This window comes from Choloepus didactylus, chromosome 5 (assembly GCF_015220235.1).
Source record: "Choloepus didactylus isolate mChoDid1 chromosome 5, mChoDid1.pri, whole genome shotgun sequence".
Taxonomy (NCBI): Eukaryota; Metazoa; Chordata; class Mammalia; order Pilosa; family Megalonychidae; genus Choloepus; species Choloepus didactylus.
Genome location: NC_051311.1, coordinates 51,622,823 through 51,650,799, shown reverse-complemented (window position 1 = coordinate 51,650,799; position 27,977 = coordinate 51,622,823). Strand labels below are relative to the sequence as shown.

The following is a 27,977-nucleotide window of genomic DNA, read 5'->3' as shown; positions in this document are numbered from 1 at the left end:
GCCGGCGCCATGATTAGGTCGGTCCCAGACACATCCCCGACGTTCGCCCTCGGCGAACCACCTGAGCGCCTAAGGTTTCCGGGTGCGAATAGGAAGCTACTCGGAAAACCCCAGGCCCCTCCCTTTTAGGTAGGGCGCAGACAGCGTCTCCGTTTCCAAGGAAACAAGCAGAGCCCTTACGTCATTTCCGCGAATCTGTCTGGACTCTAGGCTGTTGGGAGGAAAAGAGAAAAACTGAGCAACAGCCACGATTGTGGACACGAGCGTCTCTTGTCTGCGCATGCGCCCGCTAAGCGGCCTGCTTCTATTTATGTGGGGGATCCAACATGGCGGTTGCAGCTACCCGGGCGATGGCGGTAGAGCCGATCAGAACATAGTAGCGGGGAAGGGGGAACGGTCTGCACACACGGTGGAGTCGGAAGAGACGGCTGAGCGTGGTGGAGGGAAGAGAAACGACGGAGAGAAAAAGGAAGGACGGGCAGGCAAACAACTCGGTGTAGAACCGAGCGCCGGCTCCATCGAAAGCACAGGGCCAGAACAGTGGGGATGGCGGAGCCGCGCAGAGTAGCGTTTATTAGCCTGTCACCCGTGAGGCGGCGCGAGGTCGACTACCCGATGGCAGAACGCGAACCCGAGTACCCCCGCGAGCCTCCCCGGCTGGAGCCGCAGCCCTACCGCGAGCCGGCCCGGGCGGAGCAGGCAGCCCCGCGGGAGGCCGCCTCCCGGTCGGACGCGCAGCCCCCGGCTCGGGAGAAGCCGCTCTCCCAGCGCGAGGTCAGCCGCGTGGAGCCTCCTATGTCGCTGCAGCGCGAGCCCCCGCGGCCCGAGCCGCCGCCGCCGCCGCTCCCGCAGCTGCACTTGCAGCCGCCCCCGCCGCGGGACTCAGCCTCCCGGGCCGAGCAGCAGCGGAGACCGCCGAGGGAGACAGTGCGCCTGGAGCTGGTGCTCAAGGATCCCACCGACGAAAGCTGTGTGGAGTTCAGTTACCCGGAGCTGCTGCTGTGCGGAGAACAACGGGTACAGAAGACTCCTCTCTCTCATTCCCCGTAGACCCTGGGAACCTCAGGACCCGTCCGCCTCCCCCGAGCTGGTTTGCGCCTTTGGACGCCCAACCTGCGCGTCTCTGGTCGTCCCAGAGGGTGGGGTGGAGGGGGCAGAGAGAGTGGCCGGTACGGTTAGTGCTGCTTCCCTCCTCTCCCCAGTGCTGCCAAGGCTCTCACCCGGCTCACTGACCCACCCCACCCCCCACTCGCTCCACACAATGTTTTTCTCTGTTCCTAGCCTCAGATTTTTCTCCTTGTCTTTCTGTCCCTCACCCAAAATCTTGGGGTCCTGCAAGTTCTGTGGTTGGGTTTTCCTGTGGAACTCCAGCTGTCGTTTCGATAGAAAGGAAGAGAAAACCTTGGGGGACACGCCCCCAAATCTGAAGCGGAGAGATTGTGTAACCCCTTTGGTATCATCCTCATCTTCATCAGTATTTGTTAATGCATGGCGCTGTGGCTACTGAGATGTGCTTGTGTGTATTTTTGTGTGGTATTTCTCTCAATTGAAGGGGATTTAAAGGTAGTCTTTCAGAGACCGAGAATTCCGCTTTAGGAATGAAGGAGGAGTGAGTTATCTGAATATTTTTCTCTTCCGTGTTGTTATTGGTAAATCTTTTTAGCTTTGCTTTCTGTGGCGTTTGTTCATATTGTTTTCGAGTTGGACGGTGTCTCTCCTATCTGTTTTATATGGTGCCTATCATCATATTCTTATTTGATTGTAAATAATTAGTTTATAGCTCCAAGTTGGAGGATATTGCACTTGACAATTGCAGTTTTTGGAGAACGATTTTTTTAAATGTTAGCTTTGACCTTTTAAAAACTTACTGAAACAATATAGCTATGCCTTCCATGGAACTGGTAAACAATGGTGATAGGAAAGGGGTTTGTCAATAATTGTAATTTTTATTGTTGTGGGCTGTTGAGCTATAGAAGTTAGAAAGGGAAACTGTAAAAAGACAACAGTTTTCTCTGTTGTTTAGAGATTATGGCCTTTATTAGATTTTGTTTAGCATAGGTTTAATGGACTCCAGAAGTCACTTGTTTTGTTTTCATCCTCAGTTGTCTTGAGTGTTGAAATGAATGGCTCCTTAGTAAAAAAAAATATATTAGACAATATCACTAGATTTTGACTATTTTATGGCCAACTAATTTTGTGATCATTATTTACAAGTATTGTCTTATCGTTAAATCATTGCTAAATGTTTTCACTCTTAAGTGAATTGTTAAGGGTAGGGATTATTTTGTTCACTTTCACATAGCATTTTGCCCTTAATTTTCAGTTTTAATCTACCTCATGAATTATAGGTTAAAAAATATATTTGGGTAAAAATATATAATACATAATAACATTTATTGACTCCTTACTATGTGTTAGACACAGTTCTAAGCACTGTACATTGCTTACCTAGTTTAATCAGAACTCTTGTGAGGTAAGAACTATTATCCTCATTTTATACATGAGGAGCCTACCCACGGAGTGATTATATATAATTTGTTAGTACTATTTTCTGTAGTAGTGCTAAGTCTGAGTAAAACAAAATGTTTCATAATTAACTTGTGTAGTTTAAATTTAGATGATCCTGCTGAAATGAAGTAGAAGAGTGGTAGTAGAAATACAAAGATCTTTCTTGTGACTCTCTTTGTTGTAATATTCGTGCCATGATAAATTAATAGATATGTATCTTATAATTATAAAAAAGAAGAAAATTTCATTTTGACGCCCTAGCTTTGTTAACCTGATAATATCAGAATCAGTACTTTCAAGTAATAGGAAAAAAAATGAAATTCAGTTTAATTTTTGTGTTCAGTTTATGCTATCAATTTAGGGTCCATTTGGACCAATAATTGATCCAGTTTTCTCATTGTGTATTCAGTCATAAATGATAATTTTGGTGAGAGCCCACATATCATTTGTTATATGTCACTGAACGGAAAATAAGTTGTTTATACAGTATGCTTTTGCAACAAAGACTTGCCAGATTTTCCTATGATTACTCCCAATGAATATATTTCTTACATAGCAAAATGTAGAACATACCCTTACAAATAAAGTAGTCTTGCTTCCATAAAAGGAAATCCTAGGAGGGAAGACCATCAAAAAAGCAAAGTGTGACCATTAGAATTATTCTGGAAAGTGGTGATTCCTGAATTTGGTTTTTCTTCCCCTCTGGGAGTGTCTAGTTATTTTTAGGGATTTGTAATATTTTCTAATTAGATTTAATTTTGAGTTATTTTAATTGGACAGTGTATCACATAGCAGGCTGAGAGTAGAAAGAGAAAAAGAGATCTTTAAAATTGAAAGAAAAGGCTATAAAATTTTTTCTATCACTGAAAAAAGATTTTAGTTTCAGATCCTCAGGTTGATAGGTGTGGGAGTATTAGAAAATGTTTGTTGTTTGTGAATACCATCTATATTGGAGTGTATTTAAATCAGCCCCTTCATAAATACTAAGTGAACAGTCAAACCCTGATTATCTGAAAGGCAATCAGAATTATTCTGTACTCTTTTTATTAACAAGGAAAACCACAATTAACTTAACATGTATTAGAAAATATGAAAAACAGAACCATTTTCCTTGTTAGGACAAAGTTTAGCTAAATCCTTAATTTTGTCAGTCTCTGTACAAGAGATGATTGAGGTTCAAGATGATGAGTGAGGTATTACAATCATGCCTGTCCTGAAAGATTAATTTGGTCACCATTTTTGGGTAAATTGTAATAGTGCACTTTACAAATAAGTTTTGTCAGTGATTGATACGTAAGAAATTCTTTTTTAACTCTTAATAAACCAGAACACCCATATTTGAACATGATTAATTGAGCATATACTGTAAAAGGAAAAATAAGTGATTGTAGTGTTAGTATAACTGTACTATTTGAGAATTCTGTGGTATTTCATTGCTGGTCATATTGCATATTTTGGGTAAGATATATGAAAGCATTCTTTAAAAAATGTTAATTAAGATCAGAGGGCAAAATTATTGCATTAATTTTGCATTGATAATTTTAATATTTTCTAATTTAAGATCTTTTTCTTCACCTGAAAAAACATAAAGAAGTTATGTCTAGATTTGGGGGATGGTGGGCAGGGGAGTGGAGTTCTTTCTTGACTGTGAGAGAAAAATGAGTCAGTTTTCTTAAATTTATTTTCATAAACTGTCAAGAATAAATAGATTTACTTTTTGATACCTTTGTAAAGTCTGTATAAAATATTTTAAAATGGCAAGTAAGGTGATTCTTATTAAAAATATATACCATGTGTTTATATTTGTACTTATAAAATGGGTCAGACCAGTTAGCAAGACTTAGTATTTGGACTTCACAGTGATGTGAAAGAACGATTTATAATGGCAAGAAGTGATGATTTCTCACTGTCCTTAACTTTAGCCTAAAGACATGCCCAGTATTCCTCATTTCATTTTCAGTCTATTCCTGTTAGTTTGTTTCTTTCTGGACAATATTTCTATTTTCCACTAGTAATACTTATTGGAATAAAGGATTCTATATATTTATTACTTTTTACAACAGATAATTTAAAAAATGAGCTCCTTTAAGCTTTAAGGAGTATCCTTTTGTTCTAATGTTCCAGGTATAAGAAATTGGCTTACATTCATTCTATCCATATTTTTCTGTCCCTGTGTACAAATCTTCATTCCTTCTGGAATTTTTTTCATGCCCTTCAGGGTCAGCCAAATCTGACCCTGTTATGTTTCAGCTATAACATACTTTCATTTTTAAATACTTGAAGATGCTATTTCAATAACAATATCTGGCCTTCTTTTTTTTCTTTAAATTTCTAGCCAACTATCCATAATAAGTAACTCCTTGTTTTGGCTTTTTTTTTGGTATATTGAAAAACCATATATATGAAATGTGTCTGCTAAACTGGTAAACTCAGGTAAAGGATGTGATTTCTCTTTGTTCTGGTAAATAGATGGTGAATGTGAGATCCTGGTTCTATGTGTGTCTGTTTTTTGAATCATGTATTATACTGAACTTTAATTCTCTGCCTTGCTAGAAGGAAGCCATGGTAATGTAATCTTTTTTGCAGCTATTTCACGTTTCTTGCTTTGTTTAAAAGTAGTGTGTATTCCCTAGATGGATATCTATTGACAGGATGTAGGTGATATAGAGGGTGTTAACAACTGAGTCTCAGCTACTGATAAACTAGTGGCAATTCAGACAGATGATTAAAAGTTGACTCTAAGTAATGATCTAGAAATTCTTTTAGATGCATTCCCTGACCAAAGCAATTAATCTTTGTTAGGGAAGATAACAAACTAGAGTTATAAGTGGGTTTTTCATTTTTATTTAATTTCCTTGTTTTTCTTTTTTTTTTTTTCCCAACATTATTATTTTGAATGGGCTGACCAGAGGATCATTTTGCAGAGACAATTTAAATAATGTTGAGTTCTTAGCCATCAAAAATCTGTGGAATGTGTGTAAGAGTCCATGAAAACCGAATTTTTTTGCGATGAATCAACATTTCTTTCTAGTTACTTGTAATGTTTCAGACTTGTTTCAAAAAATTGACTTTAATTATTGATTAAATTTAAGAATATATTCAGCTCTGGTTGAGGTAATACTAATACTTCTATTTCTTTTCCTATTCACTTTGAATCAGAAAAAGCCCAGTCATACAGAAGATCCATTTAATGATGAGCATAAGGAGAGGCAAGAAGTGGAGATGTTGGCTAAGAAGTTTGAAATGAAATATGTGAGTATAATAGTGTTCGCTTAGGTAATTTTATCCTATCAGCCTATTTTCTTCCTAGGATTGGTTGGGAAGGATTATTAAATATCCATTGCTCACTTAGCCTTATTTTCACAAATCAAGTGTAAATGAATGGTTAGACAGTCAAAAGAAAATTCTGATAGATTTGTGATGGTTATAGTAGTAGCCATCATTTATTGTTCTCCTTTATGGTCCAGACTGTTTGCTTAGCATATATTGCTTCAATCTTTATAATAAAACTCAAGCTAAGTATTATTTGCTACATTTTATGGATGAAGAAATTGAAACGCTGAGCTCAAGGTTCAGTAAGATCTCACAGTGACCAAAATTAGGCTTTATATCCAGATCTGTCTAGCTCAAACCCTTTCCCCTGGCCCCACTGAGTATGCTATTTTAATTCCTTTAGGCTAGTGGTTTTTAATCCCACTCTGGGATCAGAATCAATCAAAAGCAGCATGAAATTTCTTTGAAAGTGTTCTATTTACCTGAAAAATTCATGTACATTTTATATTCTGTGCTATAATATATTGGTTTTCATTCTAATACAAAATAATTTTTAATTGCCTTTTTAAATTGCTTAACATTTTTCTTCAAATTTTCTGGTAGGACAATTCTTATAGGAGGACCCACTCCCTACCCAGTGTGTATCCTATTGCTTTAAGCACTCTTGGCACTTTACCCTACCATGAAGAATTTTTCATATCAAAGCATAGAGACTTTCTCATTCCTTTTTTTAAGGCTTCTTGATAGTTCTTTATATGGAAATATCACAATTTATTTAACAAGTCCCCAAATGATTTAGGTTGTTTCCAAAAATTTGCTCTTATAAATAGTACAGTAGTAAATAACTTTGTAGCATAGCATTTCGTACATTTTTAAATATATCTCTAGGACAGATTCCTAGAAGTAGAATTTTTAGGTCAACAGCTACATGTATATGTAATTTTGGTATACATTGCTAAATTATCAGTTTCCACTCCCTTCTGCACTGTTGGAGTTCCTATTTTTCCACAGGTCACAAAACTAAGGAGGATTAGAATTGCCTTTTGCAGATGGGAATCTCTGTTATCACCTCAGAGTTAGCATTAAATCTTACTGAGGAGCCCTAGGAAAGTACTTGACATAGAAAAACCAGTGTTCACAAGAAGTTGGTTGACGTGTAAAATTGAGTTCTAAACAACATGGATATATCCAGGCACTAGAATAGAGCATTGATAAAATATTACTCTTGTTGTAATCCAAATTAAGTGTAAATTTTTCTCTAGCGTTTTATTTTGGCCACTCGTTTTCTTATTTCCATTCTAAATGGAGATTTAAAATGTCCTGTATCATGAAGGTTTTATGTGCGTAAACCTAAAAACATGACATGAGTATTATACCTATGAATAATAAACATACTATATATTTATATTAAGTAAAATGAAATCTTTTAAATATTGAATGTGGAATCTTGCAAATTGTTGACTCACTTCAGTTGGTTAATTCTTTGAAACTTAGAAAACAAAAACAAAACTTACGTCCCTAGCTACGTTTTCTTCTTCATACTTTTATTTCATTCATTTTATAATCTATATGTCCTTGTTATTATGAACATACAAAGGGGTATGGCACTTGTCTTCTCCTGGATAAACTTGAAAGATAGTTGGGAAAACAAGACATTTATATGGCACACAAATACAATGCCAAACAGTGCCTATAGAAATGAGTGATTCTCCTTTGGAGGTTTGAAAGTGAATAGAAGTGTCATGTTAGTTGCACTCTTGGAATTGGAAGGAATTTTTTGAGACTCTAGTGCACAGTCATTGAATGGTTATTTCCAGTACCCTGTGGAACCACATTTCTCTGTAATCCCTGGAATAGTTTTCTACCCTTTGTAGGATAGTGGTAGATGAGAAGGAGTAGAGGCAATGAATTATAGTGGATGGAGCACTACATTATGAGTTAGGACAACTAAATGTTGATCTCATTTTTGCCATATTAACTAGCTCTGTGACCTTATTTAAGGCTCTTGGTTTTTTTATGCTTTGGTATCTGTCAGAGGAAAATAATATTTGTCCACCCAACTTCACAGCACAGGGTTTTTGTCAACATGAGATGAAAAATAGATTGTGGTGTTTGAAATATGTAAGGTACTATATAAATGTGTGATACTGTGTCTTTTCTTATTCTGCAACCATTGTGGATACATTTTAACATAAATATCTTGTGGGGTTTTTAACCTCTGTTAACTCACTCTACCCCACTGGTTTTGATCCTTTCGCTCAGGTATTCTTTTCCAAATGGCCTTTTTCTTTGATCCGTGAATCACTTTTTCAGATTTTTCTTAATTAAGTGGTTTTTTTAAAGACCACAACAAATTATTTGAAGTCTTTTAAGAAAATCATAGGCCAAAAGTGACCTTGGAGAGGATACCTCATCCAACTTGAGCCTCTCACACAAGACTACTCTTAACAAATGAAGATCGTTTTTGGTATCCTGTAGTTCAGGTGGAACGAATTCAGATGTCCACAGTCTCCTCATGGAGAATGAGAAGTGTGGGGGAATGTCCCAAACTGGTGATAGCACTTGCACCATCTGAAGGGGGCAGCTGCCATGCGCAACTCCAGTCTGTTATTACTTTGCAAGAACTTGGGCTTAGGGTTGTTGGATCTTTCCATTTCTCAAAAGAAGGCAAAAATCTGGATTTTCCTCTGGCATCTCTTATTTTTAAATGTTGACTTCTACTTAAGCAATTCCAAGTGAACCAAACCAAATACATCCGTGGGTCAAATTCAGCTCTTGAGCCCTAGTTTGGGACTTGTTTCCCTTGTTCCCCCCCTCCCCCCAATATATTTAACTCAAAAATCCATCTACTTTTAAATTTTATCCTTTCTCTTCTGCAAGCAGAGTTGGTGGTGGTGCATGTGGGAGGATATTCCATTTCCATTGTGGAGGGGAGTGTATTTGTAGGAAGTTTCAGATAAATGAGTGAGTTAAATTCATTTGGGGTTTCCAGGTATAGGAAGAAATAAGATACATTGAGATGTGGCTGGGTCTGTGGGTGATGTTAATGATGAATCCTGTGGTTTCTTGGAAGTCCTGAGAGGAGAGTTTATGGGCTTTTGTGGTCTTGCAGTATGTACAGCTATTGCCTGTGCTGGAGAGGAGTTGCATGAAATGGAGTATGCTAGCCACTTGAGGGAGTGAAGAAGGATAAGCATGGAGTGTAGGATGTGTCCTTTCACCACATTTCAGCTACAGTTCGGGTAGTTGAAAAGTGGTGATATCAGAAATTCTAGAGTATAAAATAGTAAAAGGAGCACCCTTATTTATTTATGGGTTTGTTTTCTCTATTCTGTCCTATTTTTACTGCATTTACAGGCATACCTCAAAGATACTGCGGGTTTAGTTCCAGACTTCTGCAGTAAAGTCAATGTCATAATAAAGCAAGTCAAATGAATTTTTTGGTTTTCCAGTGCATTTAACAGCATTATGTCTAAAAAACCAAGGTACATACCTTAATTAAAATGTGACACAGAGGCACAAAGTGGGCGCATGCTGTTTGGAAAATTGGCACTGATAGTCTTGCTCAAAGCAGGGTTGCTACAGACCTTCAATTTGTAAAAAATGCAGTATGTGCTAAGCTTGGTAAAGCAAAGCATAATGAAACAAGGTATGCCTGAATCCTATTTCCTGTTGTGCTACTCTGTGTGCTCTATGTGACAGTGCATATCCAGTATCAATTGCTAAATGTGTGTGTTTTGTTTTTTGATAAAAGGGCATACGTCTATTAAGTGTTTATTTTTACCTGAAGTATGCTTAACTTGTAAATAAATTTTATTAAATAGGTAATTTTTATTACTCTGTAGACTCTGCATTAGTCTTGTTGGTTACTGTAGGAAGAAAGCAGGCTATAGTTTGAAGAGGCCATTGTTCTTTTCCACATTCCCAATTTCAAGATTCCAAATGTTTAAGCTAAATATCTCATTTCCAACTCAGTTTCCAAATGGTTTCTAGGTTGTGTATGCTTTTTCTGAGGCCATGTTATACTCTAGAGTGGGGAATGTGGTTCATTTTGATGGATATAGACTTGTTCTCATAGCCTTCTAGGATAAAGGATAACCTGTGATGACTGGAAGATTTGTGATTTTCCTCACCCTGTTACCCTACCCATCTTGAAAGATACTCTCCTAAAACTGGATATAAATTCAATAACCTAAATGAAAGTGCCTAGCACCAGCAGTATCTGGTGCCTAGCAGGGGCTCAGTTAAGGCTGTTTGAATCTGAATGATTTTCAGAAATGGAAGACATGTATCCTGCCATGCACTTACCAGCATTTATGAAATCACATTATGACTATAAAATCTGTTTACTGTACAGACTTTGAATACTACCTTCGATGGTTAATTCTATATGACTTTGCAGTTTCAGAGATCCAGTAGCTTCTTGCTTATTTTTAAATGGAGGATAAGGATAGATTTGATGGTAAAAATAATTCTTAGCAGTTTTACAAAATGAAGTCCATCAAATGGAGTAATGGTGTTTTACTCAGAAACAAAGTATATTTATAAAATGTCTTGATATTCTTTTGATGTTACTTTTAAAACTGATTTTTGATTTAAAGAATATGTTTTAAAGAATTGCAAGATCTTTAAGAAACTATGATTTCCACTGGGAGATTTCTTCATAGTTAATACTACTCAATTTAATAGAAAATATGTTTTTGTACTTAAAATAATTATGGGTTGTTTTAAAAAAGTGTTCTCAAATACGAGACCAATATACAAAGTGGCTGATAGGAGAGCATTTATACACTCTTTCTGAGAGTTTTTAAATCTGTATCTGTTACTCCTATTATTAATTGTTCATCCACATTTGCTGAGAGATTAGAGCTTACTTGTGGACTTTCTTGGCTAGTTTTCTTCTTTTTGTTTTGACATTATATTAGGTTTGGTGTTTGAGGATCAAGTCAATTGGGCTTTGCGTAAAGGAGTTTGTTTGGGTAAACTTATTAATACCACCACAAAATAAATTCTAGTTACAAAGCATAAATACTGGTGTATTTAAGGTTCTTTAAACCGGTAGTAATAATACAACTACATATGCAGTAGAAACATAAAGTAACCTTTTAAAAACAAACCAAGGTGTGGGGGAGGGGGTGGTTTACATAAAGGGCAAGGAAGAATTCCAGTATAAGTAGTAGTTTCCTTTATTACCATTATCAATTGTAATCACTTGCCATGACATGCCCTTTTAATTCCTTGACCTCTCTGAGCTAAATAAATTCTCCCTTCAGCCTCCCTTTAAGTCCTTTAGGAACAATTGAGAGTAAGCAATTTTAGGGTATTTGGGAGGAAGGTCCTAGATCTGTAAGTGGTGATTATAAAAATCTGTGTCTGCTGTTTCTGTGCTATGAAGTCAGCTCTTGGCTGACTTTCCACTGACTTAAAACTATTCTTCTATTAGTAGTTTGGGGAAATCAGCAGAGATAGAGAAAGATAAGGCTGGGACAGGGCTGGGACAAATAAGGAAGCTTTGAGGCAAGGGATTTTTTAGTCTATAAGACTGAAGTCTTAACAATTAGTATCATGCTCTGTCTACTGTAGGTGATCAATGAATGTTGGTTATTGGTTAGGTTTACTGTTATGTGGAGACAATAGGGGATCCTGTAGTAAGAACATCTTGTTTTCTAGTTCGGTGTTACAGTGTAACTAGACTGCATTGGCTTAAAACAGTGATTATCAGGTTAAGCAGATACTAATGACTCAGTAAGTAATATTATTCTGAGTTATAGTGAGCTAGTACTTTGAGGAATAGATTTCAAGGAATTTCTTCGTTTTAGATGTAACAAAATTAAAAGTTTTTTTTTTGGTTGGAAAATAAATTTTGAATTTTTATAAGATATATTGAATATGTAAACTGTAGTATAAGCAACTGCAAAGACCCAGAGAGTCTGTCACGTTAGACTTTGTACTGCTTGGAGTATTCTTGCTAAGGATGTTGAAAAACCAAGCAGTTCAAAATAGGCCCCGTAGGGAAGACACTGTGATATAATCCTTTGCCAATCTTGAATTCCTTTAGGTGAAATTTTAATAGTTATGGATTAATTTATAAGTGACTTTTTGTCAGCTGCTGAAAATTTGGTTCCAGTTTATTCAGTTTGCACCTCATTGCATCTCAGCATAATTAGGGAACTAGAAAATTGGGGTTGGAGAATGGCAAGGGGAAAATAAGACAGAAGGCAGGCTAAGGGTAGATGTTTTCCCAGTAAGGTCAAAGGGTAAGGAACAGTAAACTGAGGCCAGAAAACTACCCTGTTGGCCTCAGGGAGGAAGAAGGGAACTGGGATGTGCCTTACAGCAAGTGCTTTGCAGAAAGCTGTTAATAGGTAGAACAAAAGCCTGACTATTGGAGAGGGATTTGAGAAATAGCTACTCAGGTATGGATGTGTTTCCCCACAGTGGGCCTGGAAAGCAGAACCTTATAAAAAGGAGTTGAAAAATCTGACAGGTATTTAACATTTGGTGGATCAGAACTAAGAAAGTAAAATTTCTTGAATGGGTAATATATGAAAAGTAAATCTCCCTCCTATGCTTGACTGCCAGCTACACTGTTCCCTGTTGAGAGACAATCACTGAGTTTTATCATCTTTGTATATGTAAAAAGTTACTTTTGTTTGTTTTGTTCACTGTAAAATAATGTGTAAATACAGATTAGCCAAAAGAAAAAAATCATCTAGACATCTGTAAGCCCGCTGCCAGATATAACCACTGTTAATAATTTGATGTATATCTTTTCAGGGCTTTTTAAAATACATGTATACTTCTGTACGTTCTCTTTTGGACTTATTTTTCAAATTTTTAATCATCTGAGTAATATGTGAATACATTTCTTTTATTAAAATTATTTCCAAATAATACATATTAAACCAAAGTCTCCATCACCACCTCTTTAAATTATATTCCTTCCTCCATGGTAATAACCACAGTTATCTGCTTATATATTCTTCCAGCTTTTATATATGTCTGTAAACATGTATTGCTTTATTGTATTTTTCATAAATGAGATCATACTGTGTGTTTAATAGTTGAAAAAGCTGTATCTTGTGATTTTAATGTTGTCTCCTTGATTACCAGTTAGGTTGAGCACCTTTTCAAATGTTTAATGAGCTTACCTTTTCTGTGAATAGCCTGAATTATACATAGCATTTGGTAAATTGCTTTTTTTGCTTTGTATATTAATAAATATTATTCTACCACATTGTTTTAAAACGGCTGTTTCCATTGAATGGATGTGTCATAGTTTACATAATTTATGCCTTTTTCATTGTCGTAATGCTGTAATTGTTACGATGCTTTCTGAAGATTCTATACTTTTAAGATCCTCTTTTGGAAGGCATTTGGTCAGATAAATACTATTATAATCAAGTAAAACTTAAGCCATTTTGTTTATTATGATTGATAAGATTCACATTTACTTATTTAACCAGCACTAACCATTTTACTGCAAGTATTAACAATCATAGTTTCCTGTGGAAACAAGCTGGTCACTTTGATTAGATATTCCTAATTGTCTCTAGTTACCCATAAATTATTTGCACTTCTGTATATGTCTGATGGTACCTGTATTAGGGTTATCCAGAGAAACAGAACTGAGATTTATTATAGAAATCGACTCGTGCCAGTAGGGATTGGCAAGTCCAAATTCCATAGGGCACGCCACAAGTTGGAAACTCAGTGAAGGTAACAGTGTATTCCCTGGGAGAAGCTATCCAGCTGAAGTAGAGATAGAAGTCCTTCTTTTTCTGAATAAAAGAAATCCTTAATTCTGCTTAATCTGCTAATCTGCTAAATTCAGCTGCAATACTTAGTTCTCTCTTTAAGGCCTCCAGCTGATCGGATGAGGAGACTCCGCTCATGGCTGAAGGCAGTCGTCTTTGTAGATTGTAGATCTAATCAGCTATAGATGCAGTCGATATAGATATAAATCCATCTATGAAATATGCTTACATAGGCTGGTGCTTGCTTGACCAAACTGGACACCATAACCTAGCCAAATTGACACATGAAATTAACCATTGCGTTATCCATTACAACAGAACCTATTTGCTTTTTAAATTTTTCCTAGGTAAATCTTGTAGGCAGCTGGTTGTGCTTAGGTAAAAAAATATATTAGAAGAATAGAAAAAGATCACTGTGATTTTAATTAGAAAATTTCACAGAGAAAAGGTTTAAAACCTGGGCTGAGCTGTCAAGGGTAGGATTCAGAGAGAAGAGACTATTCCAAATAATTGGAAAGGATAAGGAAAGATAAACAAGCATGTTTTGGGAAGAGTAGATTGATAGTTTGAATCGATCAAAGTGCTCAACTTAGAAAATTATAAGAGAAATGTTGGAAAGGTAGTTTGAGTCAACTTATCAAAGGCATTTATTAATGCCCTATTAAAGAGTTTTGGTTTTCCTCATAGTAAGTGGGATGCTTCTGAAGCATTTTGAACAGGGGAATGATATGACATCATATAATAGAAATATAATAGATATATAACAGAAACATTAATTAGGTGGTATTATGCAGGATAAATTTGAGGGGAGGAGAGACTAATTAAGGCATTCATTGCATTTAGGTGAAAAACAAGGGGCCCCATTAGAACAGTGGCATTAACATGGAAAGGAGGCAATAGATATAAGCACTTATATGAACAAAGGTTTGAGGGGAGAGAGTTGAAGTAGAAATTATAATGAGGTTTTTTTTTTTTAAATCAGTATTATTGAGATATGTAAATATGGTTCATCCATTTTAAGTATACTGTTTGAAGAATTTTGACAGAAGCATACAGTTGTATAACTGCCACCTCAATCATAATATAGAACATTTCCATCAACCCAAAAAGTTTGCTTTGCACCCCTCTGCAGATAATCCTCTCCCCCTAGCCCTGGCCCCTGTTAAATGCTGATCTGCTTCCTGTCACTACAGTTATTTGTCTTTTCTGGAATTTCCTATAAATGGAATCTTACAGTCTTTATGTGTGGCTTCTTTTACTTAGCATAGTGCTTTTGAAATTCATCCATGTTGGATGTACCACATTTGCTTATCCATATTCACCAGGTGATGGGCATTTGGGTTATTGACAGTTTTTAGCTATTATGAATGAAGCTGCTCTGAATATTTGAGTACAAGTATTTGTGTAAACTTTTGTTTTCATTTTGCTTGGGTAAATATGAGTAGGATTGTTAGGTCATATTATAAGTGTGTGTTTAACTTTATAAAGAGTGCCAAACTATTTTCCAAATTGTCTGTTGTTTTTCATTCCCACCAGTGATGTATAAAAGTTCCAATTACTCCATAGCCTTGTGAATATTTGGTATCATCACTTCTTAAAATTTTAACCAGTAATGAAGTTTTAGGCAGAAAGGTGGTAAGGATGAACAAAATGGGAATATCAAATGGGAGAAGCTAGTTTGGCGAACAGTGGGGACACTGATTTCAGTTTTGGTATATTTAGCTTAAGAGGTCTTTAACCAAAAATGACCCTGTAGATACTATAATGTCTTTTACAGCACTTTTAGAAGGGCCCTTTACAATCAGATGTCATGGGTTTGAAGATTAGCATTACAACTTTTTGACTGTGTGATCTTAGACAAGTTACTTGTCTTATCTAAGCTTCAGTTTTTCCCATTCATCAAATGTGAAATACTAGATGTTGTACTTAGAATAGTATCTAAAACAGAGTTAGCACTTAATGAATAGTAGCTATCATCTTCATCCTAGATACTTAAATATGTCTTTTATGTCCCCAGTAATTGTGACTTTCTTGCAAGTCTCTGCATTATCTTTCTAAATGATTTCCTCCCCAACTGTGTTCATTCTCCATATAAAAGCCAGAGTGATTTTGTTAAACACTAGTCTTTTAGGTTACTTTCCTATTCTAATCCCTTCATTGCTTTGCAAAAGTACTTAACTCCATTTATCCTTGTTTTGGTTTGAATGTTTTAGGGAAACCTTGATAAGGTCCTCTGTTGAAAGCTCTCAGTACAACCTGTATTTTTCCCTTTACCATTTTATCATTGTAATTATTTTTTTAATCTTTCTCCTTTCCATCTGTTTTTGTTTGCTAAAGCTGCCAAAATGCAATATATTAGAAATGGATTGGCTTTTACAATGGAGGTTTATTAGTTCACAAATTTACAGTTCCAAGACCATGAAAATATCCTAATTAAGGCATCAATGAGACAATACCTTCTCTGAAGAAAGGCTGATGGCATCTGGGGTTCCTCTGTCACATGGGAAGGCACCTAGACAGAATCTGCTGGTCCTCTCCTGGGTTTAGCTTCTGGTTTCTGTGGCTTTCTCCAAAATGTCTGTGGACTTCTGTCTTAGCTTCTCTCTTAGCTTCTCCCAGGGGTAAATTCTGGATCACACAACTTAGCTTCTCTTGGCTCTGAGCACCCTTCAAAATATCTCTGCCTTTTATTCTCCCATAGAGGACTCCAGCAAGGGGCTTAAGAGGCACCTTGAATGGGCAGGGTCACATCTCCATGGAAGCAACCTAATCAAAAGGTCTCACCCACAATAGGTCTGCCCCCACAAGATTGGATTAAAAGAAAATGGCTTTCCTGAAGTACGTAACAGATTCAAATCAGCACACCACCATACTATAAAATCCATGAAGGCAGCAACTGTGTCTATATTTATCATTGATTACCTAGTACAAAGCACAAGGTGTGGCTATTAGTTTTTGTCTGTGGGTTTTTATAAACTTCTTGGATTTCTCTCTTTTTTATAGGGTGAAACCACCCCTCATGTACTTACTGCTTGTGTGCATCTTTTTCTCAATGGAATAACTCCTATTCTAGAAATATTTCTTTCCCTCTCCTGACCTCTGATTCTTACTGCAATTTTATAGCCTGGTATAAAGGTCCCAGTTTGCAGACCAGGCAAAATGAGAAAAATAAGAACATATTAGTATGTGTGTTGCGTTCAATATGTGTATATATCTATTATACACATATGTGTGTATGTATGAATGCATATTGTTAAGGTTGCCAACTACTATTTCTTAAGGAGTGTCCTTGTTCTCAAATTAAGCCCTCAGTGCTTTACTTAGCAAACTAAAAGGGTTGCCACCGTTGGTTTTGAAATTTACCTAACTTGTAAAATCCAGAAATATGGGAGCTGCTACTTTATTTCAGGCTATAATGCCGCTGTTAGTGGTGGTGGTATAGTGATAGTGTTTTGTCCACTGAAAAGCATACAGCTTTTGTGGGGGTTAGGTTTTTAACATCAGTATATAAGATAAACATAGCATTTAGTCGAAGTTATCTTTGTAAATTGCTTACAAAGGGATGGCGTCTCTCAGTAAGTCCAGCATTGCCATTTTTTTCCTCTAGCAGTGGAACAGATTAAAATGAGACAGGGTAATTTGCATCCATTTACAGGCCATGTTGCACAAAACATTTTCATCTTTAATCATTAGAATTCAATCACATTTTGCATTGTGAGGTTTGCACTGTGAGAACTGCAACCAAATGAGGTAATAGCAGATTCATATCTTGTGTTTCATGCTCTATGCAGGGATTACTCTGGCTCAGTGGTGGCAGGTTGGTAGACAAAATTTTTAGAACTAATTGTTTTCTTTCCTCTCTCCTCTTTCTGAGTATTGTCCCCATCTCCCTATTCCCACACACATATATGTATATATATATATATATATATGCAGTTGTTAAAAAAGATGCTCAGAAAGTATAGTTGAATTTAAATGAATAAATTTTAGTATCTAAGATGCGTTGAGGAGACTGAGCTAACATTCTTTTATTTTGTAATGTCACAGTATTAGGCTTCCTGTTCATTTAAACTACTTAGAACAAATTTATGCATTGCCTTCAGAATACATGTAACATTTTAAACCTGAGTACAGTGAGTTCTTTACACTTGTAATTATTCAGAGTTGAAAGGCTCTGGAAAGCAAGACCTGACTAATGGAGTCTACACTAACAGATTTGCTTTTGTTTTTGTTTTTACATTTTAAAAACTTTTTATTTAAAAAGAATTATAGACTTACAAGAAGTTGCAAATATAATCCAGAGAAGTCCCTTGTACCCATCATCCTGCTTCTCCCAATGGTAACTTACCATTACGTAACTACCATTACCAAAAATAGGAAATAGACATTGACACAATGCAATTAACTAGATTACAGACCTTATTCAGATTTCACTAGTTTTTGTATGTATTCATCTCTCATTTTTTGTAGGTCTCTGTGGATAGTTCTATGACATTTAAAAAAAATTTTTTAAGAATAGTTTTAATTTTACGGATAAGTCTCAGAGATGATACAGTTTTCCATATAGCCCTCACTCACTTTCTCTTTTTGTTAACATATATTTGCAATATCCCATATGGTTACATTTGTTTAGTACATTTATTATAATTAAAGATCTACATTCTTATTAACTGAACTCCACACATTATGTGAATTTTACTAGGTTCCCCCTAATGATCTTTTTGATTTCTAAATCTACGTTATTATATTTGGACATTATGGCTCATTAGGCTCATCTAGAATGTGACAGCTTTTCAGATTTTTCTTGTTCTTGATCATCTTGACAGTTTTGAGACAGTTTTGATTATTTTGTAGAATGTTCCAGAATTTGGGAATATATGATGTTTTTCTTATGGTTGGATTGGGATTTATGGGTTTTGGGTAGGAAGACCACACAAGTAAAGTGCCATTTAATCACATCATATCAAGTGCATGTGCCGTCAACATGACTTATCACTGTTGATGTTGACATCAGTCATCTGGCTGAGGTTGGTCACATTTTCCACTATAAAGTTACTTTGTCCCCCACTTTCTCTTTTCATGCTCAACTCTTTGGAAGCAAAGCATTAAGTGCAAATTATATACAAGGTGTGGGGGAAATTAACTTCCTGAAGGGGAGGTTTATCAACAAAAATTTGGAATTCTTCTAACAGGTATTTAACTTGATGGAAAGTAGCACAAGTACTGAATCAGTCTAACATATCTGTTCTTTGCAGGGTGGGAAACCCCGTAAACATCGGAAGGATCGCCTGCAAGATTTAATTGACATTGGCTTTGGCTATGATGAGACAGATCCATTTATTGATAACTCAGAGGCTGTAAGTATTTTTAATATAGCAGCAAATTCTTACTTTGTTGGGGATAGTAGATGTCAAGGGTAAAGTAACTGTAGTTCAGTTTTTGCTTTGCTTTTTAAATCCATTTTCAGTGCTTAAAGACTTTGGACTCTTTTTTTTTTAAAAAAAAGAATACTGCATATTTAAAATTTTTTAATGTTTGGTTAGTCCATGATGAGTCATTCTTATGCTATTATACCAGACCAGGATTTGGCCAGCTTGTTCTGTAAAGGGCCAGACTTTGTAGTCCATATAGTTACTGTCACAGCTACTCAACTCTGCTGTTAAAGTTTGAAAGCAGCCATAGACATTCCCTAAACAAATGAGTTAACTGTGTTCCAATTAAACTGTATGTATGGACACTGAAATTTAAATTTCATATAGTTTTCACATGTTGTGAAATTTTGGTCTTTTGATTTTTTCCCCAACCGTTTAAAAATGTAAAAACCATTCTTAGCTCGCAGGCTGTTCAGGAACGAATGGCAGGCTGGATTTGGCCCACACACGATAGTTTGCCAATCCCTGTACTAGACCATTATTTTTAGTATGCTTTGTTCAATTCCAGGATTCTTGAAACAGTCACTAAAGTTTCTTTAATAGTTGCTCGTTTTCAGACATGTATAATTAACATTGATTCCATCATCTCTGCCCCTTGCCCAAACTGATAACAAAAATTAGTTTTGGCTAAAAAGAAAAAGAAAAGAGGAAGTTGTCGCCAAATGCAAAAGAAAACCTTCCATTAGACTAATGGTTCTAAATCAGGGGTGAAAAATGTTGAATCACTTGTCTTAATCCTGACTTATTGGGTTAGAATTTCTGGAGATAAGACATAAACAAGAGGTTTTGTTTTCTTTTTTGTTTCTTTAATTATAAAATCAATTAGTGGTTATGGTAAAACAACAATAAAGTATAAAAAGGATATGAAATAGAAAGTAAAAGTACTCCAAGTTTCCACAACCAAAAAGTAAATACTATTAAGCTTCTTGCCTCATCATCCAGAAATTTCCATGTATAAGCATACATACCTATATATCCTTTAAAAAAATTAACACAAATGAGATCATAGTATATATGATAGTTTTGAAACTTGCTTTTGCATAGTTTTAATGATATTTCCATATTAGCATATAGATAAATTCCTTTTAATAGCTGTTAGAGAGTGTGTATATGTATATATTCCCTAACAATGTGTTTTAATGATATTTTCATATTAGTATATATATAAATTCCTTTTAATAGCTGTTAGGGAATATATATTTTATATATATATTCTCTCTCTTTGTATATACTGGTTATAGATCAATAACCAGTCCCTTATTGATGTACATTTAAAGTGTTTTCAGTTTTACGTGCTTACAAATAATTGAGCATCTGTGTACATTTACTTTTGCCTACTTCAGTAAATATGCAGGATATTTATAGAATGCAAATATATATGCAAGATAAATTTCTAGCAGTGGAATTTATTGGTTAAAGATTATTTACATCTTGAATTTTTATTTATATTTGTAAGCTTGGGCAGGTGTATTCCAGATGAGAACCACACAGTCTTGAATTTTAGTACTGGGTTAAAGTTAATCTAGCAGACATCTTTAAAATGTATTTACTTTTCTATTGCTGCCATGCCTTACTACAGTGTGGTATATGGAATGCCAGCCTTTGTCACCAATCTGTTTTGATCAAGCTTACACCTTTTTTTCATGGAATACTCTTTCTCTTATAAAATTTAGGAGAGCGTTTACGGACTGTAGCAGTCCATTGATCACATGAGAAGTGAATGAGGGCATGTCATGTTTTTGGGTAGATGAGATTTTTAGTTTGCCAGGGCTGTTATAATAAATACCACAAAATTGGTTGGCATAAACCACAGGAATTTATTTCCTCACGGTTTTGGAGGCTAGAAGTCCAACTTCAAAGTAGTGACAGGGCTTTTGCATTCTCCCAGCATCTGTAGTGTTCTGACAAATCCTCCATCATATGACAATCTCTCTCTCCTTGTGTCTGATCCTCTGATTTCCTCTGTCTTCTGACTTCTACTTCCATGTCCAATTTCCTTTGCTTGTAAGGGCTTCAGTTATATTGGATTAAGGCCTGTGCCCTTCAGTTTGGCCACAATTTAACTAACAATAACATCTTCAGAGTTCCTATTTACAAATGAATTCATACCCGCAGGAATGCAAATTAAGACTTGAATGTATCTTTTATGGTGTACATGATTTAATTCCCAACAGTGAGTGTATGTTCTTCCATTCTTCTCAGTTTACTAGAGTAATCTAAACCCTGGGATTACAATATCCTCTGCAGTTTGCAGTGATTACTCAAAATATACAGAAAGTGACGCTAAAGTGACTGTGGTACAACCCACAGATCAGTATGTCTTTTTCCTGTTGCTACAGTGCTTGGTTGTAAAGACAGCAAAGCATATAGTAGTAGGAGAGTAATAGGAAGGACTTCCAACATGAGATATACTGGAAACCTTTTCATATTCCTAAATTATTTCTGGTGTCCTGATATAAACTGGTTTACCGTAATACCAGGCAACCTGATCTGTAGAAGTAAAATGTTGACAATGTCCTTTGGAGTAGAGAGGCCATCCTGTCACCAAAATGGTTGATAACTAATAGGTTAGGGGATAGGATGTTTTCAGTAGTCCTGACCTTAATTTGGAACTCAAGTTGGAATTCATGTCAGAAGACCTAGATCCTAGTCCTAGCTCAGTTTCTAATCCACAATGAGACCTGGAGTAAGTTTATAGCATTACCCAGTTTTATTCTGCTGTGACCTGCTTGCCATACAGAATTGTCCTAAGGCTCCAGAATACCTTATCTGAATAAGATAATGGATGTAAACATGCTTTGAAATGCATAAAGAAGTTATAAAGCATTAGTGTTAGTGTTAACATTGTGTAGAAAGTAGATTCTAGAATTCTAAAAAACCAAAGGGGAACTCAGCTATATATAAGTAGGCATTGCATGTATTCAGGCTTACATAAGTAGTATTTTCAAAATCTTATTTTGTAGCATTGAGAATATTTGAATAAAGTATTTTTCAAAGTGACTGTTACAATCAATACTGGAACATATATCAATTTAGAAGGTGTGACAAGCATTTTTAAAGAAAATGAAATTATGAAACTATCATAGTTCATCATTGGTAGTGAGATTATGTAATTTTGTGTGTGAGTGTGTATGGCCTTGTGCACATGCTGGGTTTTGATGTGTAATGTGTTTTCCATTGTGAGTTGTGGTGAAGAAAAGTTGAAAACTTTGTGTAGGTATGAGTGATTGGGTTATATAATTAGTTTCTGATATTTTTAGGAAAAGATAGGTTTCTGTTTTATAAGAGGAAATTGTACGAAATGTAGGTTGTTTATTGACTTGCAAAATAATTTAATATCATTGCCCTTAACATGTTCTTTGGTTCTTTTTGTGAAATAGTTCAGACGTATAAAACAATTATAATCCAGCAACAAGATTCTCTGTTCTTTTCGTTGCTTGAATTATGAAAATAATATGGTTCTAATTAATTTTCAGAATCATGTGCTATTTATGACTACAAATTCTTTACAATGAATGCTTTTGAAGATTATTTTTAGTTTCACATTTATGCTGCCAAACTTTAAAAGGACTGAAAGAAAATGTTATTAGTAATAAATACTAATACCAGGGACTAGTTATACTTTTATTTAGATTGTCTCTTTTAAATTTCACTAGAATCTTATGAAGTAGGTCATATTGTCCCGTTTTACAATTTCCCAAAATTGAGGATAAGGATTTGCCCTGAATTACAATAGCTGATTATTTCATAGGCTCTAATCCAGGCCTTTTGATTTTTTTTTTTTAAATGAAGATATATTCACATATCATACTATCATCCACTTTCTATGATCAGTTGTTCACAGTACCATCATTTAAATGTGCATTCATCACCATAATCAATTTCTAAACATTTTCATTACTCCAAAAAAACAATAAAAATAAGAATAAGAGTATAAAAGAACACCCAAAACATTCCATCCCCCCACCCCACCCTATTTTTCATTTAATTTTTGTCCCCATTTTTCTACTTATGTGTGTATACATTGGATAAAGAGAGTGTGACCCACAAGGTTTTCGCGATCACAAAGTCACACTGTGTAAGCTACCTAGTTATACATTCATCTTCAAGAATCAGGGTAACTGGGTTGCTGTTCAACAGTTTCAGGTAATATTTACTTCTGGCTATTCTAATATGCTAAAGACTGAAAAAGGATATCTATATAGCGCATAGGAATATCTTCCAGAAGTGACCTCTCCACTCCGTTTGAAATCTCTCAGCCACTGAAACTTTATTTTGTTTCATTTTGCTTCCTTCTTTTGGTTGAGAAGATTTTCTCAATTCCACAATGCCACATCCAGGCTCATCCCCAGGAGTCATGTTCCACTTTGACAGGGAGATTTATACTCCTGGGAGTCATGTCCCATCTAGGGGGTAGGGCAGTGGGTTTACCTGCCAAGTGGGCTTAAAGAGATAGAGCCAGGCCTTTTGATTTTTAAATGCAATACTCCATTGCCTCTTAACACATTTTATGTAAATGGATAAATTAGATATTCATAAAGAGTTTATTCTTTTGAGGAATGTTCCAATAGGGAAAGTTCAGCAGAATAGTATATGAGAAAACAGACTTTGAGTAATCACAGTTTACCTATAATCTGGTGGTAAGTATGCTTCCCAAACGAAGAAGGTACTTCGTTTAGTAGACAGTCTGGGAGTCAGCCAGTGACTCTGCCGTAAACTAAAAATGTTGTTTTGGCAAGATACTTAACCTCTCTGACCCTGGTTTTCACTTATATGATTGGAATGGTATTTATCTTCCTTGCCTCACCAAGGGTATCATGAGAACTAACTGAAATAATTCATATAAAGAAACATTGAACATGATAATGCATTATACAGTTATATATATAAACAAAAAGTACAGTGCATTTATGTTAACACAATTAAACATTTTCAAAAAATTACTACAAAGTCTTTTCACTTTTAATTCTTTACTTACATTATTCTCTTATGGATCTTATCTGTAAATCTTTATGGTAGTGAGAGTGGAGCACTAAGGAAGTAGTATTGTTCATTTCTTTTTTATTCAATATGATTCTTTTTCCATTCTTCATATGGTTAAAATTACAACTTTTGTTTTTATCCTCAATATTCTTACAAAAACTAAGAGGCTATGCCTATTCCTTGCCTATGATAAAGAATCATCCTTAAAAATCTTACTTAAAGACTGATTATATAATGTGAAGAACTCCAGAAGTAAAGTTCTGTGGACTTCAGGTATCAGGTAATTTGATAACACTAGATAAGGTCTTCCAGTTATGAAGACCTTTATATGACTAAGACTGGTCTTCCCATTTAATGTTTGCTTTTTGTCCATCTTTATCAGGTGAGATAATGATAAACCTTAAAATCCTGACTCTGAGGACATAAGCTTTAAATGGTATTCTAAATCAGGCCATTAGTCTAAGGGAGATAATCACTTGCTCTGTGCAAATTGGCCAGCTCATTATAGGCCCACGTTTATGCTTATTAAACTGGGAAAATGTTTTTCTCCTTCCCTTTGAAACATATGTACTATTTCTCTTTTAAATATTGTTTTTAAGATTTCCCCCACTTAAAAGCTTAGACAGAAGAAATAGCATTGTTATGTACTGATGTGGTGGGAAATGAAATTTGCTCCTTGTGGAACATTTAGTCATCTTTAACTTGTTTCAAATTCTCATCAGAACCATTTGTCTTTAGGAATAGTAGCAGCGATCCTTAAAATTTTCTCAGCAGATAATATATTTAGAATTTACTTCATTATTCCAGAAATTCCTTTCTTAATAAATACTTAATGATTGGAGCTAGTTTTTATTCCAAATATTAACTTTTTCTAAACTTATTCTACAAACATCCTCATTGTAGCCAGTTTAACAGAAATTTTCCAGTTGGAAGCTGAGGAAGATGCTGATATGATAAATGGAGTTTCTCTGATATGTTTTTAGAATTAAAGAGAATGGCACATACCTGAAACTTTGTGTTTTTTTTTAAAATCTAGTATGATGAATTAGTTCCTGCTTCTTTAACAACAAAATATGGAGGCTTTTATATCAACACGGGCACTCTACAATTTCGCCAAGCTTCAGATACTGAAGAGGAAGATATTACAGACAACCAGAAGCACAAGCCACCCAAAGTGAGTTTATCCAACATTACAACAGTAATGAAATTTTTCAATTAATAGGATTATTTTTGTATCTTATTTGTGCCACAACTGTGAATGTAAGGAAAAGCAGAATGCTAATCCTTGTTTAATGAATCTCTAGTTAATTATGTGCTTTAAAATAAAATTAAGTAGATACAGGAAATTTTAATATTTGCATCATAGAAGAATTTAGTCTTCTTTTAAAGATTCTTCTCCATATGTCACTAATAATCTTTTGTTTGTAGGAGGTGAAGGCTTGTCATAAAAATTACTAATAGCCCCATTATCTTTCCTAAGATACAATTTGTAAGACAAATTCTATAGAATTTGTATATACTGTATTTGGGAAATGGATAGGTAGTGTCTTAGATAAATGTGTCTTGAAATTGTATTCCAAGCAGTATTGTAGAATCACCAAAATGTTTGTTAAGAATGATGATTATAAGGTCCTGCCCCAGACAACTGAATCAAAACCAGGGGTGATGGTGCTCTTGGACCCCAAGAATCTCAAGTGAATCAAAACCAGGGATGGGGTTGTTTATGGACCTCAAGAATCTTCATTTTTAACAAGCAGTTCTAATGCACACTGAAATTTGAGAAAAACATTTCCCTGAATGTAGGATTACTAATGTCACTGTGAAGCAGTGGTACTTAGATAAGTGATATATTCTTTATTCATTTTTCAGGTTTCCAAAATAAAAGAAGATGATATTGAGATAAAGAAGCGGAAGCGGAAAGAGGAGGGGGAAAAGGAGAAGAAGCCAAGGAAAAAAGTACCTAAACAACTAGGGTAAGTTAAACCAAACGTATAATACGGGAACTATCATCATGGTCTGACTATCTTTCCTTTTAAAAGACAGATTCAGCATTAACTGATTCAACATAACCTGGATCTAATTTAATACAGTGTTTATTAATGACCAATTAGCTTGCATTTATTTATTAATAAGGAGAAGACTTTGTCATCTTAGGGCCTCAGGGGGTTTCAGATCAAATTCAAAGATTGTTTCATTAAATATTTTGCTCATTACAGCTTTTTACCAAAGAAAACCGGTTTGAGAAGATGGTATAAACATCGAACAAATTCTTTTAACCTTGTGGTGCTAAAACTGAGTTTAGAAGCCTAGTGTTGAGGATGGGCAGTATCTTACGTGTGAGCAATTTGTAGTTGTTTAATATAAAAAATTTTCATTGATTTTATTTAGCCATTTTTAACACTTATGATTTAAGTAAAAATATTGCTTCTGAAAACCAAAAGAATTTCTCAGAAAACCAAACAATTTCTCAGAAGCCCAAAGTCAGAGAAGTAAAAATATTTGCACCATGCAGTTGTAAAATTACCAATAGTCCCTATTTGTCTCTTGACTGTTGTTGCAGAACTAAGGAAAAGAAACTTATGAGAGCCTGAATTTTCTTCTCTTCCTTAGAGGGGCAGGGGTGCATCTGAATTTTAGGCTATCAGTATCTAAAAGGTTGATGTAGAGTCATTAAGAAATTATTTTAAAATATATACATGTTACTGATTGTCTTAAATGTTCATTATTTTCAAGTATACTTCTTCAGGAACAAAAGATGTAAGTAATGCCTTTTTATTGAAATTATTGTTTTCTCAACTTTATAACTTCTTCATTCAGCAAATGTTTATTGAGCACCTACTATATATCAAGCACTGTTTTAGGTTTTGAGTGTATAACAATAAATGAAACATGTGCCTGCCTTCAAAGTAATCTTTTAGGTTCTATAGTGCATATAGATGCATCTATGTCTTAGGATTTGGAGAAGCTTTCTTGGTGAAGTGATAGCTAAACTGAGACTATCTTTTCCCCATAGCTCCTGTAGGTGAAACCTCACTGAAAATTACACATACCTGATTGCCTAACACTGGTGTGCCTATTACTGGAATGGAAGGTGAAAAATGATCAGAAGGAAATAGCAGATAGAGTAGGGACCTAGGAAGACATAATGTGATAGATAAAGTTTCACAGATTGATACAGTAGGTTTTATATTTTCTTTGCCAGTTTGACGCACAAACAACTTGGGGTACCACTTTGAAGTTATATGATGTGGGCTTACCTCGTAAGGCAATCCTATTTTCTGCACAAGTACCATTCTTTATTTAGTTAATCATGTATTTTTGGCATTCTTTTTAAATTTTTTTTGGTCAAAATATATAAAACATAAACTTTACTGTTTCATAGCCATTTTAGGTGTATAATTCAGTGATATTAATTATACTCACAATTTTGTCCTACCATCATCACCATCCATTACCAAAACTTTTTCATCACCCAAAACAGAAACTCTATACACATTAAGTAATTACACCTCATTCCCACCACACACCCCCAACCCCTGGTAACCTCTAATCTACTATCTGCATCTATGAATTTGCTTATTCTAGATACGTAAGTAGAATGATACTCTCTTTTTCCTTTGGTGTTTGGCTTCTTTCACAGAGCAGTTTTTGAGGTTCATTCCTGTAGTAGCATGTATTAGAACTTAATTCCTTTTTACAACTGATAAAGATTCTATCTTATGTTTATACCACATGTTGTTTATTCATTCACAGTTGGGGTGCTTTCACATTTAGGCTATTGTGAATAACGCTGCTTTGAACACTGGGGTACAGATATCTGAGTCCCTGTTTTCAATTCTGATTGGTATATATTTAGAAATGGAATTATTGAGTCCTATGGCAATTCTATACTTAACTTTTTGAGGAACCATCAAACTGTTTTCCAAGGCAGCTGAACCATTTTACGTACCCACCACAAATGCACGAGGATTCCAATTCTCTATAGCCTTGCCAACACTTGTTGTTTGCCAGTTTTTTTCTGAAA

At 35.4% G+C, this 27,977-nt stretch overlaps 1 protein-coding gene across 1 annotated transcript in view; it reads left to right on the top strand.

Annotated features, from left to right (window-relative positions):
* Window positions 1–237: 237 nt before the first annotated feature.
* Window positions 238–27,977, top strand: part of UBN2 (ubinuclein 2) — a 98,773-nt gene continuing 71,033 nt past the window's right edge. Inside the window, exons 1-5 of the mRNA XM_037836060.1 lie at window positions 238–1,017; window positions 5,668–5,760; window positions 18,794–18,895; window positions 24,990–25,127; window positions 25,823–25,926. Of these exons, the coding sequence (XP_037691988.1) occupies window positions 547–1,017; window positions 5,668–5,760; window positions 18,794–18,895; window positions 24,990–25,127; window positions 25,823–25,926 (908 nt within the window). The 5' untranslated portion in view covers window positions 238–546. The remainder of the gene's footprint in view (window positions 1,018–5,667; window positions 5,761–18,793; window positions 18,896–24,989; window positions 25,128–25,822; window positions 25,927–27,977) is intronic.